Source organism: Periplaneta americana, chromosome 1 (assembly GCF_040183065.1).
Source record: "Periplaneta americana isolate PAMFEO1 chromosome 1, P.americana_PAMFEO1_priV1, whole genome shotgun sequence".
Lineage (NCBI taxonomy): Eukaryota > Metazoa > Arthropoda > Insecta > Blattodea > Blattidae > Periplaneta > Periplaneta americana.
The window spans coordinates 225,270,169-225,287,421 of record NC_091117.1 but is presented as its reverse complement, the minus strand read 5'-3'; the positions used below and the strand labels follow the sequence as shown (position 1 = coordinate 225,287,421).

General features: G+C 31.7%; 1 protein-coding gene across 1 annotated transcript in view; it reads left to right on the top strand.

Annotated features, from left to right (window-relative positions):
- The first annotated feature begins 172 nt into the window (after nt 1-172).
- LOC138708685 (general odorant-binding protein 56d-like) overlaps nt 173-17,253 on the top strand; it is a 31,225-nt gene continuing 14,144 nt past the window's right edge. The window contains exons 1-4 of the mRNA XM_069838777.1: nt 173-343; nt 3,616-3,691; nt 7,596-7,657; nt 11,699-11,734. Coding sequence (XP_069694878.1) covers nt 278-343; nt 3,616-3,691; nt 7,596-7,657; nt 11,699-11,734 — 240 coding nt within the window. The 5' untranslated portion in view covers nt 173-277. The remainder of the gene's footprint in view (nt 344-3,615; nt 3,692-7,595; nt 7,658-11,698; nt 11,735-17,253) is intronic.

Sequence of the window (17,253 nt, the reverse complement as noted above, 5' to 3'; positions counted from 1 at the left end):
AAAAATACTAATGTAGCTTTGAATTATGTAACCCATCAGTAAATTAAACCCACTCTTCTTTTTGAATAGTTTGCTTCTATACAAAACCAAGGCCATCATGCTTCGTGATTTATCTCTCTCTTTGTGTATTCTTCCTTTATTTCAGAATCTGTTTTTTTAGTGACTCATAATATGTAGACCGACTGCATGACTCGGAGCTTTGTCGTGTCACAGTATTTAATATAAACGAAATATCAGTGACTAAATACTATAGACAGGTTGAAAGGTATATGCAGTAATGAAGACTAAATTGTTATTTGTGACTGTGGTTAGCCTCCTCACCTGCTATTCACTTGCTGAAGTGGTAAGTTTTTAAGTATCATAAAAATGCATGTTGTTATGGTAACGTTAAGTAGTGAAATACAACACGACATAATCTGTAATATAATATAAAGCTTTAAATGTAAAGTACAGGTGCAATGCATTATAACAGTGACAATCAATGTATGGTGCGTGTACCACGCGGACTTGTACGTAAAAATGATGACGTATTTATTTATTATACTTGCTGTTAATTACTGTAGTTTACATAATTCATTTACAATATCCACTTTTGTTTTCCGTCACGTCATTATATAATATAATATAATATAATATAATATAATATAATATAATATAACATAACATAATATAATATAATATAACATAATATAATATAATCTATATATATAATTTGAACTGGTAATGGAAATTACGAGAAAACGGCTGAACGGATTTTAATAAATGGCCCCTCATTTTGAAGCTTGGAACCCAAAGTTTTTCGGAAAAATAGTAGTCTTCAGTGAAATGTCAATTTTCCTACATAATTTTCCTATTTTCCAAAATCCATCTGTCGTCAGTTTTGAGAACTAGCTAATTGCATTCAGGAGAAGCGAAGCGAGCATCAAGTCGGCCGTGTTGGATTTGAGAATAAAACAAAATACACACTACAGTAAAGAATATTACACGAAGGCCATGATCTGCAAGAATGCTGACATATTTAGAGCTCAAATTAAATTGGTTATTAAAAACTTAACTTACTAAAAATAATTTACAGCTTCGATTCTGTGGTGTGTAATTTTCTGGGTACAGCTGTGTATTGGATATTAAAAACTACAAAACTTGAGGCGGTTTGATGACATTATTACTATTATAAATGAAATATTATTGTAGTTAATACCATGATGTGACTATTTTTCATTAATTATACATATTAATGCTATATTGATGATAAGAAAGTGAAACGTTTTGGGGTTATATAAGTAGATGTAGAGAATAACTTAAATTATATTTTGATTTCTATATTTTACTATATTTTTATATATATAGTATATGTTGTTGTTGTCGTTGTTGTTTTCTAATGCCAGGCGTTTGACAATAAAGTCATTTGACCTCATCCACTTCAATATTTTTCAAAGATATTATCATGGCCAGCCACTGAAGCACAGATTTTGAGGTGTTCCGAATCCATTTCTTGATATAGTATATGTTACTGAAAGCTATAAAACTTACGTAAGATAATAATATTATTAAAAATCAAATATGTTTGTAGTTACTAATCAAGTGGGGTTGGGTCTTTTTCATATATTTAATGGCGGTGTGGTGTAGATATTTATATGCGTGGTTCTCTTCAGTATTGGCTCGAGAGAGAGTATCTTTCATTGTTATGGAAGCAAATAACTTTCCGAATGTCTGGTATTCTTCATTGAAAATAAATCTGAAAAATGTTTATTTGAACGTCTAATGAACTTAGTTTGCAGCATTTGCTGCACAAGCCACTAGTATAATATAATATAATGTCTTTTTTTTTGCATTTTCATTTTTTTATATAATATAATGTCGTTTAGTCAACTGTCCGAAGAACCTCATAAGTGATACCAACAAGGCACCACTTATGAGGCAACTAGGCCAGAAGATAATGGGGTAGGGTGACCAGTTCCTTTTCCCCTCCATTGCATACATCACCGATTAGCTACATATAACACTAATCAAACTTAGATGCATACAAACAATTGTTCTTCCTCTGACACATATCGTCAAGTGAGATGTATTACCTGATAATAGCTGTGCAGTCCTAGAATAAAGCTTTGTCGCATAGATACTTTATAAGTCCCAGAAAGGAGGCAGTGCGCATGATCAGAGGACGAGCGACCTGGTTCACAAGGGAAGGACTAGTTGAGGTAATAAAATTAGATTTGTTTCGTTGTATGCCTGATCATGCGCACTGCCTCCTTTCTGGCACTTATAAAGTATCTGTACGACAAAACATTTTCTCAATCAGAGGTAGTAATGCAATATAATATAATACAGGAACATCATTTTATTTTTACTTCAATTTTTATTATACCTGAGTTTTTGAATGTACTTCACTCCCATCCCCTCTACTAGTAAACTTCTAACCGTCCTACACACAGAACCGAGGCCGCGTATGCAGTCAAAGTGCCTTACGGTGATACTAAACAGTACTGAGTTAGTGAGTATAGTACGTTCCAGAAATATATTCACGTTTTTCAGTGACGAAAGACCTTTCAATATTAAATCATATTTTCGCACAGGTACTGTCGTCAATTTGCTTACGTCGCATCCCGATTTTCACCAACTACTTCTGCTCGCCTAACTGTAAAGGCTAGTGGCTGGGCTGTCTTAGCTCTTTTCTGAAAACATTAATTTCTGTTAGGAATTGGACGTCTACGTAATATTATACAACTGTTTAAAATAACTTAAATAAAAGGACCTCCTTGCTTTCTACGACCCTGCGACGTAACTAGTTGAATGGAAAGTAACTAGCATGTCTATGTAATTTTATCTTTTCGGATCGGGCAGAAGTGAAGATTGAATTTACAGTACGTAAGGTACTCTTTTATAGAGTAGGTACAGAATTATTTCAACATGAGTTACTAGTACGAAGGACGAAACTGGCACTTGGAATTAGGTAGAACAGTGTATAGTGCGATAATATGCAAAAAAAGAACTGAAGCCTGTATCGAAATGAACGGCCACCATTTTAAAAAATGTGTTTAAATATCCATATTATGATTATTTTTCAATTTAACTTTATTCTCTAAATTGTACGCTAATGTGCTGTAGACAGTATAATATACACTGCATAATGAATACGTCCACATGGACAGCTCAGTTCGTGAGTAAAAATACTTATTGTTAATACTGTACTGTATTTAGATTAAACAAAAACCTAATGAAAATTATCAAACTCAAAATCGCGATATTTCCTAGTTTACGTAAATGGATGAACTACTTTTCTTCCCTCCTATACCTAGTAAATTGATCTGTTTGTATTTTACGCCAGTATCATCGAACTCCAATCGTGGAAGAGGGTAGCAAAGGTATAGCCAGGTTAATATTAGAAATGTTAGTAAAAATAAAATGATGTATCTGTATAATATAATATAATATAATATAATATAATATAATATAATATAATATAATATAATATAATATAATATAATATAATATAATATAATATAATATAATACAATACAGTACAATACATTACAATATAATATAATATAATACAATATAATATAATACAATACAATACAATATAATATAATATAATATAATACATTTTTTTTCCAGGACGAGGTCGAGGACGAGGACGAAATTTCAAAGGCAGACATCGAAGAATGCCAGAAAGAAACCGGTATCAGCTCCGGTGAGAACAGGGTTGCACTCTTTTTGATCTAATTTAATTCCCATTACCGAACAGTTGTTCATAACCTTGATGCAACCTTTACTTATCCAATCTTATCAATATAGGTCCATGCACCGATGCTATTAAGATGAATTCTAATGAAAAAATCAAGCATTATGTTTTGAACTAAATTCTTCTTTAATATGAAAAGGTACCTTCTTTGTTGTCATCTGCACTGTTACTTATTTTGTTATACTGCTATACAACTTGGAAAATTAAAAGATGACTTCCTTAATACATAGGTTAGTGGGATGTTACGACGCTTTATCAAATGCTCTGGTTATCCAGCGTCTGAATAATATGAAGGTGATAATGCCGGCGAAATGGTCCAGGGTCCAGCGCAGAAAGTTACCCAGCAATTCCTCTTAATGGGTTGAGGGAAAACCCCACAAAAAACCTTATCGAGGAACTTTTCCCATTCAGAATATGAACCCGAGACCGCTCGTTTCACTGTCACGCATGCTAACCGTTACTCCATGGCTGTTAATACACGGGAAAATGGTGTTACACTCCCAAATTGTCTACACTGTTACTTCCTCCAAATTATTTCATAATAGTCTTACTAATAATTGTATCTCTTCTTAAAGCCCCAGATGAAAGCTACAGATACTACATTATGCAACGAGCCTATAATGGTAGTAATTAAAACGCGAGTATGTTTATGAAACGAGCGCAAGCGAGTTTCATAACTTTCATACGAGCTTCTTAATTACCATTATAGTCGAGTTTCATACGACTTTTTATGCTCGACCATATTGATTTTTTCCGGCAATTGGTGAAATGAATTTGCGGGAATGTGCTTTGTGAAAGGCTGTAAGATTACGGTGAATTGATGTTAATTTGTGTGTTGTTTTTTTTTCGACTGAGTTTAATATTGTCTAAACTCGCGTTAGTTGTCTTTCGATTGCATATTCGAGAATAATCGATACTTGCGATTTCATATTGCTACAATGCTATTTTCTGATTGGTGGAACACCTGAACTTTAATGAATAGGTGTACTTTAATGAGGCCCATTAAAGGGCTGCTACCAGGTGTATAATTACTACATTTCGGCATGGTCGAGCATAAAATAATTTGTGATTGTATGAAGATTTCTATTTAATTCAATTTTCCTTGAATATTAAACTACACGGACATGTGCAACATTACACTCAAAGTAGAGCATGCTGAAGTACGGTTCACAGCATTCTCTTTCTGTACTAACACAAAGAAATTGGCCGACCTTTGGAATTCGACCACACCACAAGTTTTCAATTGATACTACCCGATACAGTTACAAATTTAATATAGGCCTATGAATGTCGCTACACTAGTAATATTCATTCATTCACAGTGTTCTGCTTAATGCGAGGTCTTTCACTGCACACCCAGCATTCTCTAATCTTTCCTATTTTCAGCCTTGCTCTTAGTCTCCTCGTACCATCCATATACAGGGACATAATTTCTTTTTTACTAACATTTTTAATATTAACCTGGCTATACCTTTGGATTAATGGTTGAGACCCGGAAACACCGTTTGCTACCCACTTCCACGACTGGAGTTCGATGATACTGGGGTAAAATACAAACAAATCACTTTACTTTGTATAGGAGGGAAGAAAAGTAGTTCATCCATTTACGTAAACAGGGAAATATCGCGATTTTGAGTTTGATAATTTTCATTAGGTTTTTGTTTAATCAAAATACAGTACCGTATTAACAGTGAGTGTTTTTACTCACGAACTGAGCTGGCCATGCAGACGTATTCATTATGCAATGTATATTATACTGTCTACAGCACTTTAGCGTACAATATAGAGAAGGAAGTTAAATTGAAAAATAATCATAATATGGATATTTAAACACATTTTTAAAAATGGTCGCCGTTCATTTCGATACAGACTTCAGTTCTTTTGTGCATATTATCGCACTATAGACTATTGCATCTAATTCCAATTATCAGTTTCGTCCTTCGTACTAATAACTCATGTTGAAATAATTCTGTACCTTCTCTATAAAAGAGTACCTTACGTACTGTAAATTCAATCTTCACTTCTGCCCGACCCGCACAGATAAAATTACTCAGACATGCTATCTACTGTCCGTCCAAGTGGTTATGTCGCAGGATCGTAGAAAAGAGGGAAATCACGTGACAATTAATTAACGAGGCCCTTTTATTTAAGTTATTTTAAGCAGTTGTATAATATTACGTAGACGTCCAATTCCTAACAGAAATTAATGTTTTCAGAAAAGAGCTAAGACAGCCCAGTCAATAGCCTTTACAGAGGGGCGAGTAGAAGCAGGTGGAGGAAATCGGGATGCGACGTAGGCAAACGGACGACAGTACCTGTGCAAAATTATTATTTAATATTAAAAGCTCTTTCGTCGCTGGAAAACGCGAACATATTCTGGAACGTACTATACTCACTAACTCAGTACTGTTTATTATATGCGGCCTTGGTTCTATGTGGAGGACAGTTGGAACTTCATTAGTAGAAGGGGTGGGAGTGAAGTACATTCAGAAACTGAGGTACAATAAAAATTGAAGTAAAAATAAAATAATGTCCCTGTATCTCAATGTCGTCTATCATCTGATATCTTCTTCAGGCCCGAACTCTTCTCCCGTTCACCATTCCTTCCAGTACATCCTTCAGTAGGCAGTTTCTTCTCAGCCAGTGACCCAACCAATTCCTTTTTCTCTTTCTGATCAGTTTCAACATCATACTTTCTTCACTCACTCTTTCGAACACAGCTTCATTTCTTATTCTATCTGGCCATTTCACACGGTCCATTCTTCTTCATATTCACAATTAAAATCCTTCTATTCGTTTCTCTTCACTTCGTAGTAATGTCCTTGTTTCCGTCCCATACGTCACACTGCACACAAAGCACTTCACTACTCTCTTCTTTAGTTCTTTTTTCCAGAGGCCTTCATAAGATGCTCCTTTTTCTATTAAAATTTCCTTGCCCATTGCTATCCTCCCTTTGACTTCCTGGCAGCAGCTCATGTTACTGCTTATAGTACACCCCAAATATTTGAAGCTGTCCACTTGCTCTACTGCCTCATTTAGAATTCGCAAGTTTACCTGCTTTATTTTCTTTCTATGACCATGGTTTTTATCTTGTTTGAATTTATCTTCATCCCATACTCCTCACAGCTGTCATTTAGTTCCAGTAGCATATCCCTTAGTAACATCTCTTTTGCTAAAAACTCCATATCATGTACAAATCTTATTCACTTTATTCTTCTTCCTCCTACTATCACCTCTCCCATGTTATGAAAACAATTCTTCAATAAAACCTCAAAGTAGATATTGAACAGGTGGTAAAGGACATGCTTGATGTACTCCTCTTCCTATTTCACTTCCCTCTTACATTTCTTCTCCTATCCTGACTCTGACTAATTGTTTCATTAAAAATTACTTCACAGCCTCCTCTCTTTCCAATCCACAGCTATTTTCTTCAGGATCCCCATCAGGTTATTCCAATCCACTCTGTGAAACGCCTTTTCTAGGTCCACAAATATTACATACTCTTCTGTATTCTTCTCTAGGTATCTTTCACCGACTGTTCGTAGCAGTCTAATTGCATCTAATAAATAATTTATGAAATGTATTATTTAATTAATATTATATGATAAAAATCTCTTCTCACTACACTAATTTAAGTTCTGTACATATTTCACACCTTGATATTACATAAAAATCCGGTCCCTAATGATAAAAATACACCAACGCATGGTGTATTTAAATGCTTAATCATGCTGTGTGATATGGCAGGGAGAAGTGTCATATTAATTTGCGATACATCCTATTGGGGCATGCTACAGATGTTACAAAAATATTACACTGTATTATAGTGATGTTTTGTGTTGTTTTGTTGCAGAGGAAGCACAAAAACTTAGTACCAGCAAGCTGATTCAAGACGAATCGAATGAATCGCACAGAGTATGTCAAGTCCAAATCCATTTAAACTTATTAATATAGTTTTCCTCAGATACATAATGGCTACAACGTTTCAAAATCCCCCTTGTCTGTCTGGCTTGGCTTTACGTGGCTGGACATGGGATAGGTCCGTACACTTAGGGCCATATTCTCAATGATAGTTTAAACCAGTGATGTCAAAGCAAGCGCATTTTCCTCACCTTGACGTCGTGCGCGGGCATCAAGCGCTAAGTAAGGAAAGAGGAAGGGTTGTGTATATTAATAAGCAGCCTGTTGGATTAAGAAAACAGTGGTGCACAAACTTCAAACGGAACGTGAAATTTTATGTCGTTATTTTTATATGGCTTCTTTCTGTTTGATATTATCTATATTGTCTGTAAAACAAAAGTACTAACACTGATTTCTTAATATTGCACTTGTGTTTTAAATCTTAATAACATAATAAAGAGTTAAAAAGGAATGTTCACATAAATTCCATAATAGTACAACTATACTGTACTAAATGGATGAAACACATCATTCATAAAGAAACTGATATTCAAAAAAAAAAAAAAAAAAAAAAAAAAGAGAGAGAGAGAGAGAGAGATTAAGTGTGACATGTTGAGTTGGAATTGATATTGATGGTATCTTTAGCCTTATAAAAGTAATCAATAAACTAATCAAAACAATATTACAGTACAAAGCAAAGTTACCTAGGTGCTGTATCTGTTTTAAGTGTAACTAATATTACATAACAAAACTCTTATCGCATTATGCTTTTAAGGTGATATTGGTGAGCAACTTCCTATCATCAAAATATTGAATTATTTTCTCGAAATGTGCAGAAGCTATAGAGCTGACATTTTTACAATACATGGGCACGTATCTTCTGCTTATGATGTAACAGTAGTTGCTTTGTTAATTCATTTCCTTACAAACAATTTCCATGCGAATATTTTCAAAATTTTCAATACACTATCTCCAGTAATACGTATTTACGGTATATTAGATTTACGAAAACATCCTATAAGGTTACTAAATAAATAGGCCTATATCTGAAAATTTCACATTTCTATTAAAAAAACTGAGAAAATATTTATTTTGTATAAAAAAATCAAACTTGTGAAAAAGGAGCATTAAAATTAAAATTTAATTTCTTATAATACACTTATAGTTCTCAGACAAATCTAAAAATTAACATGGATACAGTTTTAATAAGTTCTCTTCCCTTTATCTATTGAATCAGTGCTGGCCATTCCTGAATATAGCTCGACCAAGCGGCATATACCACCTCTTTCGTCTGTCTCTTTTCTTTCCGCTGGAAAGCGTCAGGCTCTCCTGAGCTCTAAAGCGCGCGCTTGCTCCTATGGGCATCAATTGACATGACTGGTTTAAACTGTGCTTTAAACTAAAACCTTATTATCAAGTTCACTTAAGGAAAGACACCAAAGCAGCTGGCTATCCTATCCTTGACAAAAACTGGTCAGGAAACTGGTCGTAGGTCCAAACAACTCTCTCTCCTCATCTCTGTTCAAATTGGACAGAAGAGGAGTGAGAAGTGTAGTTGCATAACTACTGGTCATGGTCACTTCAGGAAAGAACTACGCACAGTGGGGCTCTATAAAGAGGGATCCATCTGTCGAATGTGCAAACAGAAGGAAGAGATTGCCTCCCATATCCTGTTTGACTTTCCATTCCCAGAAAGGCAAAGATTTTCCCTTTCCATAACAAGGAAAGATTTAGGGCCGTATTCATAAACAAGACTTTGGATGAAGACTCTGCAAAGTCGACTTTCGTAGTAAAGTTTAACTTTGTTAAAAGTCCTATTCATAGACAACACTTCTGAGACTTTGACTTTGACGATTTTGTTCTAATGTTGGCAATCACAATCACTGCCTTCTAAACTAATTAAATTAGCATACAGTTGAAATAGAGTAGGCATTGCCACAATCAAAGCCATCTTTTGAGACACAAATCAATGAACAATTGAACATCGGTACATGTTAAGCGATTGTTAGCGGTTCTTGGAGCATTACATAAGAATAATAAATTCGTGGGCTTAGTTTGAAACTAACGTAAATAAAATAATTGATATTTTTAGATCTTTACACCAATAGATAATAATTCGTTCTTCTACTTGATCAAAAAAATCGTAAATCAGTTCCTAACTCGTATATAATACAATAAAATTCGTAACTACAAAACATGATGGTAGAGTTAATCTGAAATAGTATTGCCTGCTAAGAATTATGTTGTGAATAAAACATCGATTGTAATTGCGTTAGATTCACGTTAAGCCCTCGAATTATTTAATTATAAAATAATTTTATTCTGAAAATATGGAAGATAAGAAGATGCGACTAATGATAGACTACTTAAAAATTAATTGAAATCAATATTCGGAAAACATTATTATGACGACCGCAGGATTAAAAATTAACTGCATATCCAATTGTATAACATAATTATTCTCTATAGAATTAAACAGTCAAACAATATTACGCCATCAATTACCTGTAGCGTAAAATCGCGATTAAATAAGAAATTCAATTATTGGTGGAACAGATAATCCTCTTTGATTATTATTCATTATTCATCAATGAATGCTGAAACATGACGAGGATATCTAATACTGTCTGTTTGTCAAATCTGTACCTTGATTTGAATGCATTATCTATATCTAATAATACACCAAGGAACATGAGAAGCTTTAATAATCCCCAAGATGTCCTTAATATTCTCGGAAAATTCAACAAATTTCGAAATATCAGCCATTTTTCTGATGTCCACGAGCGAAAGTCAAAGTCTAGATTTTCGGCGACTTCGAAGTAAAGTAACGATTGAAGTTTACTTTCGTCAAAGTGTCGACTGTGAATAGAAAAATGGTGACTTTGTACTTTCCAAAGTCAAGTTTGGTCCAAAGTCTTGTCTATGAATACGACCCTTAGTAATGGACACTAATGTTGGAGCCAAAATACTGTTGCTGGTCCAAGGAACATATTTGGAAAACAGTACTATTGTCCATTCCAATGTGGATGCACAATAAGCCTTTTAGGTCGACGTCCAGGAGACCTTAAAGACCACCGTAACCTAACCTAATCAAGTTCACTTTAGCTGGCTTTCTTGCTTTAAACACTAGTTTAGATTAAAGCACTAAGGGTGCTATTTATAGACATTTCGCTAGCCTGGGCTACGAGCGTGCTAAACAGAATTCATATCATATCATATCATATCATATCATATCATATCATATCATATCGCTAACACTGGTTTATGAATACGAAAAACGTTAGTTTGCTGATCATCCACCGAAAGCCCGCGCTAAGAATGTCTATGAATACGGCCCAAAGTTTCATAGTTTAAACCATGGAAAATGATTAAACTTCGTTTTGTGTTGGTGCATCAATATTTAGGCTAGTAAATGTTCAATCCACAACCACACAAACATTAAGGAACCCAGGAACAGCATAAAAACCTGTGCCTCGGTATGTATGCACATTTGGTCACTAGAAGTGCTAATCAACATCAGAATTGGTTTAGCTTAATTCATAATGGGATCCAATTACTAAAAAAAATTAAGAACATTATCTTTAATTAGTTTTTTCAGCAATTTTTGCAATATTTAACTTTTCATATCAAAGATTTGTTGTAGTAAATGTGCCTTATTTACAAGTAAAGTTTACATATTTGTAAAATTACTCATTGATTGTGAAACAAAACGCTTGTAAACTGCTCAAAATTTCATTTTTAAATTTTTGATTTCCTTTGTAACATTACAAAGTAAGATTGTGAAACAGAAGTTTAAAATTTAGGAAAAAAATTTACATTTTATCAATATTGTAAACATCGTAAAACGGGTCTCTGGATGCATTCATAGTAACCTTGCCTAATCTGAACGTACACAAGTGTGTGTTGTCAGTTTAACATGCATAACAAATTGAATTCACCTTGTGAAGGAATGTAAACTTGTACATTATTCTTACTACGAAATGATTCTAAACGTGTCATGATATTTACTTCCATACACTTTTTATTTTGTCGAAATGATAATGATTTTTTTTTCAGTGTTTCATCGTCTGTATCATCCAGAAGTACGGACTGGTAAGCATTATCCAGAAAGTAAACATTTTGTTTTATATTTGTAGTACATTTATCTGTACAAACTGGACTGAAAGCTTCAGGAAAAACATCACAATAGAATAATCAATATTTAAACTAACAAATAAAACAAAGCGCTATCGACAAAAACAATAGAAGCGTGAAAATAAAAAGAGACAAGCAGAAAATTGGGTATCATAGCAACCATAAACATATAAACCATAAGCTAAATGAAAGATAGATACACTGACCAATGGGACAATGAATCAAAGAGGTTCTTCCGTCATAAACTCGGAACGAATCTAAAACAATTAATCTGTAATTGGGCCTACTGCTAGTAAACATTGTGTATAAAGAAATAATATCCAGTGTTCAAATATTACATTTTTTATATCTATATTTGGAAAAGTGGTGCGGAAAGTCCTGCTCAAAACTTAAAGAATAAAGTGCGGAATTTATATGGAAAATGGATAGACAAGAAATCGTGCAGCCACAATTGCCAAAGTGGCCTTATCTTTAATGAAATTACAAAATGTGATATACCTATTTTTGGAAATAAGAATTAAATAAAAATAAATTAACCAAAGAGATAGAAGAATACTCCTAGGCTCTATATTGAAATTTGGGATAATAATGTAATTTAGGCTATATTTCTCATTGTATCACTATAATCAGATTCCTACAGAATCGACTACATACTAAAATCAATTTTAAAAAATAACAACTTTATAAGAATTTCCGCATCGGAAAGAATATTGTTACCTCTCCCCAGAAAAATCCGAAAAAGAATTGACGGACTTTTTGTTACCGAAATTCAAATACGCGGTACTGCCTGAAATATAGACTTCTAGATTCAAAACTTTGCTAGTCCAAATGGGCTTGTCATGGAAAAATTAGCGAACACTTGTCATCGCCTCACAATTTCTTTGTCAGTACTGTACAGGGTGGAAATAAAATACTGCTCCAGATTGAAAGGGGCGATAGCGTACATTTAAATGAAAAGAAATCCTACAGTGTGTTAATGTTATGGTTTAGTTAACGACGCTCGCAACTGCAGAGGTTATATCAGCGTCGCCGGATGTGCCGGAATTTTGTCCCGCAGGAGTTCTTTTACATGCCAGTAAATCTACTGACATGAGCCTGTCGCATTTAAGCACACTTAAATGCCATCGACCTGGCCCGGGATCGAACCCGCAACCTTGGGCATAGAAGGCCAGCGCACCTACAGTGTGTTTTGTGACTAAATATACATTTAATTAGAAAATTGAGTTGGTAATTTCAGCAACATTGCCGCTAACACACTGCTCTTTATTCTCATAATACAGATGTAAGAGGTGAACGAACCCAGGTCTGTCTCAGCAAACAATCTCCTATCTTCATATCTGGTTACAAATGTTTCAAGCTTGTTGCATCGTTCAGCGTCTTCAAATTAGTGATTTTTAATTGAATTTACACATAAACCGTCCATGCTATTGAAATACGCCAAAGAGTTAAATTATTTTTTATTAGATTATCTATCGATATGAACAAAAATTACGATCACATTCGCAATAGTTACTGAATAAAAGAGTGTCAAACATTTGAAGAAAAAAAAAATCTTTGGTCTTAGAAAACTATGGACTTTTCACTTATAAGTATTACACTTTCCTGTTACAAACAAAAATAAATGAGCTACTCGCTCTGAAAATCTGTAATGCTATCTCACTTCCACCCTGTATTCATAGCTGCGCAACGTTTAATTCCACGAAGCGATCTACAAATTTGACGTATTAATATTAACAAGAAACGTATGGCAGCAAACGGAAGATAAATCGCATAACTTTAATTCGACAAAAGCAGTGGAAATAAATAATCGATGGAGCTCCATAGCTAATGAAATGAAATAAATAACGAAGCACCACAAAGTACGAAATAATGTGAATGTCGTAAGTCTCATTGTGTGGCGTAAGGAAGTGACTAAATATAAATAAATAAATGAATAAATAAATAAATAAATGAATAAATTAATAAATAAATAAGTAAATAAATACATAAGTAAATAAATAAAAATAAATAAGTAAATAAATCAATAAATAAGTAAATATACAAATAAATAAGTAACTAAATAAGTAAGTAAATAAATAAATAAATGAATAAATGAATAAATAAATAAATGAATAAATGAATAAATAAATAAATAAGTAAATAAATACATAAGTAAATAAATAAAAATAAATAAGTAAATAAATTAATAAATAAGTAAATATACAAATAAATAAGTAACTAAATAAGTAAATAAATAAATAAATAAATAAATAAATGAATAAATAAATGAATAAATGAATAAATAAATAAATAAGTAAATAAATACATAAGTAAATAAATAAAAATGAATAAGTAAATAAATTAATAAATAAGTAAATATACAAATAAATAAGTAACTAAATAAGTAAATAAATAAGTAAATAAATAAATAAGTAAAGAAATAAATAAACTAATTAATAAGAAGCGAAAACATGAACAAATAAATAAATAAAAAATTAATTAATTAATACATAAGTGAGTAAGTAAGTAAATAAGTAAATAAATAAATAAATAAACAAATAAAGTAATAAATGAGAAGCGAAAACAAAAACAAATGAAGAAATAAAAAATAAATAAATAAATACATAAGTAAGTAAATAAATAAATAAGTAAGTAAATAAATAAACAAATAAAGTAATTAATAAGAAGCGAAAACATAAACAAATAAATAAAAAATTAATAAATAAATATATAAGTAAGTAAATAAATAAATAAATAAGTAACTAAATAAATAAACAAATAAAGCAATAAATAAGAAGCGAAAACATAAACAAATAAATAAATAAATAATAAATAAATAAATAAGTAAGTAAATAAATAAATAAGTAAATAAGTTATTAAATAAATAAATAAACAAATAAAGTAATAAATAAGAAGCGAAAATATAAACAAATAAATACATAAGTAAGTAAATAAATATATAAATAAATAAGTAAATAAATATATATAAGTAAGTAAATAAATAAGTAAATAAGTAAGTAAATAAATAAATAAAGTAATAAATAAGCGAAAACTTAAACAAATACATATACAAATAAATAGGTTAATGAATACGTAAATAAACATGTAAAAATAACTAAATAAGATATTAATAAATAAACAAAAACTAGTAAATAATAAATAAATACGTAAGTAAAGAAATAAATGAATTAATTAAATACATTAATTAAATAAATAAATACATGCAGGCATATAATTATATAATATAGAAGCAATCTTATTCTTGCGTGAAGATACGAAATTTCGTAAAATTCTAAATGTGAAATAATTAATACGTTATGCCAAGTATGAGTTTAACGACGTCATCAGAATGTGACCAGGTATACTTCGTAAAAGTAACAGAAATATTTTGTCATATTGTCTACAGAGTGGAAGTAATACGGATTTACGTGCGTATATATAAAGAGTCGAACCAAAACCACACATACCTAATAAATATTTTTCTCTATGGTAAATGATTAAGCAATAATTTCAGTCTAAATATGTATAATGCACGCTTCACCTGGAAAAAACAGATCAGCAGAACCTCTCGTGAAATTACCTCCCGGGCTGTATTGGAATGGAACAGTCGAACGCGAGCATAAACAAAAGAGTACGGAGTTGAATTGAGTACGCACTTTCATACAGAATCTGTTACATTCAACAACGAGAATTGATATAAAACATACTTTAACAGCGAGGGATAGAATAGGTTAAGTATCCTTTGTAATTAACCTTCATTACAAGTTAAACTACACTAACAAAGATTGAAAATTAGCATCAAATTAATTTCTTTTCAAGACTTTTTACGTAATTTAACCCATTAGTGATTCACATGCTATCGGCATGCTGCAGTGCTTTGTATTTTGGTTTTTGTAAATTTTGATAATGGATAAATCAATTAATTAATTAAAGAAATAAATTAAATAAATATTAAGTAAATAATTATATAAATAACAGGGGCGTATTTTGCGGGCTACCGGGGCTACCGGCGGTAGCCCATGGAAATTACAAAAGAAAAAGTTTATAATATAACATAATGTAATAATTTTGTATTATTAGTTTTACCATAGTAATTAAAATTAAAGTAATTGTTAGATATATTTTGTGTAATAATAGGGTCAGCGGTAGCCCAAACCCTTTAACCAGTATACGCCACTGATAAATAAGTAAAATAAATAGAAGAATTAAAATAAATAAATAAATATGTCAAAGAAATAAATAAGTAAATAAATAAAATAAATAAATTACATTAAATAAATAAACATATTACATAAATAAATATATTAAATAAATAATTAAAAATTGAAATAAATAGATTATTAAATAAATAAAGTAAATTGATAAAATAAAATAAATTAATTAATTAGTTAAATGTATTAAATAATTAAATAAATAAATTGAATAAATGAAAGAATAATTGTATTAAATAATTAATTAATTAATTAAATTAAGCAAATAAATGAAATAAATAAATGAGATAAAGAAATTAAATAATTAATTAAATAAATTAAGTAAATACAATAAATAAATAAAGCTACTTTATGAAATGGTTTTATTGAAGATATATCCTACAGTGTTTTGAAATCATGTGAGGACTACAATATGCAAAAGTGCGCGCATTTCGTTCCATATGTCGGATAATTTATTTATTGTGAGCCAGATATTAAACTCCATAAAAATGATCTCTTTAGTGCTCTGTGACAACGAAGCTGCCATGTAATTTTAGCATCTTGTCATGCTTATAACATTTGTTTAGTATTTTTTTTTCCATTACATGAGTTATGCATAAATCAGATATAGGTTTATGTGAAAAAATGTAAAAAATTAAAACGAAAATAGTTCCGAGTACTAACGGGTTAATATTATCTTTATATTTCATGTGATTTCAACTTACCGAGACATCAGGCAGTAAACAATCTTCAAAGAAAATGTTGAAGATCGGTACCATTAGCTTCCATGCATGATGCAGATAGTCTCAACCAGTTTTGCTTGGTATTGCCTGTTACCATGGTTACCGAACTCTGGTATACAGGAACTCGCTGTCGTGCTGAAATAAATGTTCTCTGGAAACGTTTCGCTATACAGAACTTAAGTTTTACGCGCGTTGCATTTAGTTTCACTACAAATTAGAGTCCTAACTAAACACTCTTCATTTTTAAATCTGGACATATTCAAATGATTTGCTTGCTCCACTGAAGAGGTACGTCTTTTGTGGACGAGCTGTGTCCAGGCAACTGAACTCCTGACTCTCAAACCATCCCCCACGCTACATCTCACATCCGACCCTGAAAACTTTATTGTACGCTAAACCTCCTTACGCGAAAGTAATCATAAACGTTTAATTTCGTCTCTTTTCATTCAATTTTTGCTAAAACGGACTACAGGTTCGCAAAATTCTAAAGGAAAAAGTTGTTCTACTGCAATTCCTCTATTTATTTGTGTGAAAATTAGGCCCATACACATCAACATTATTATGA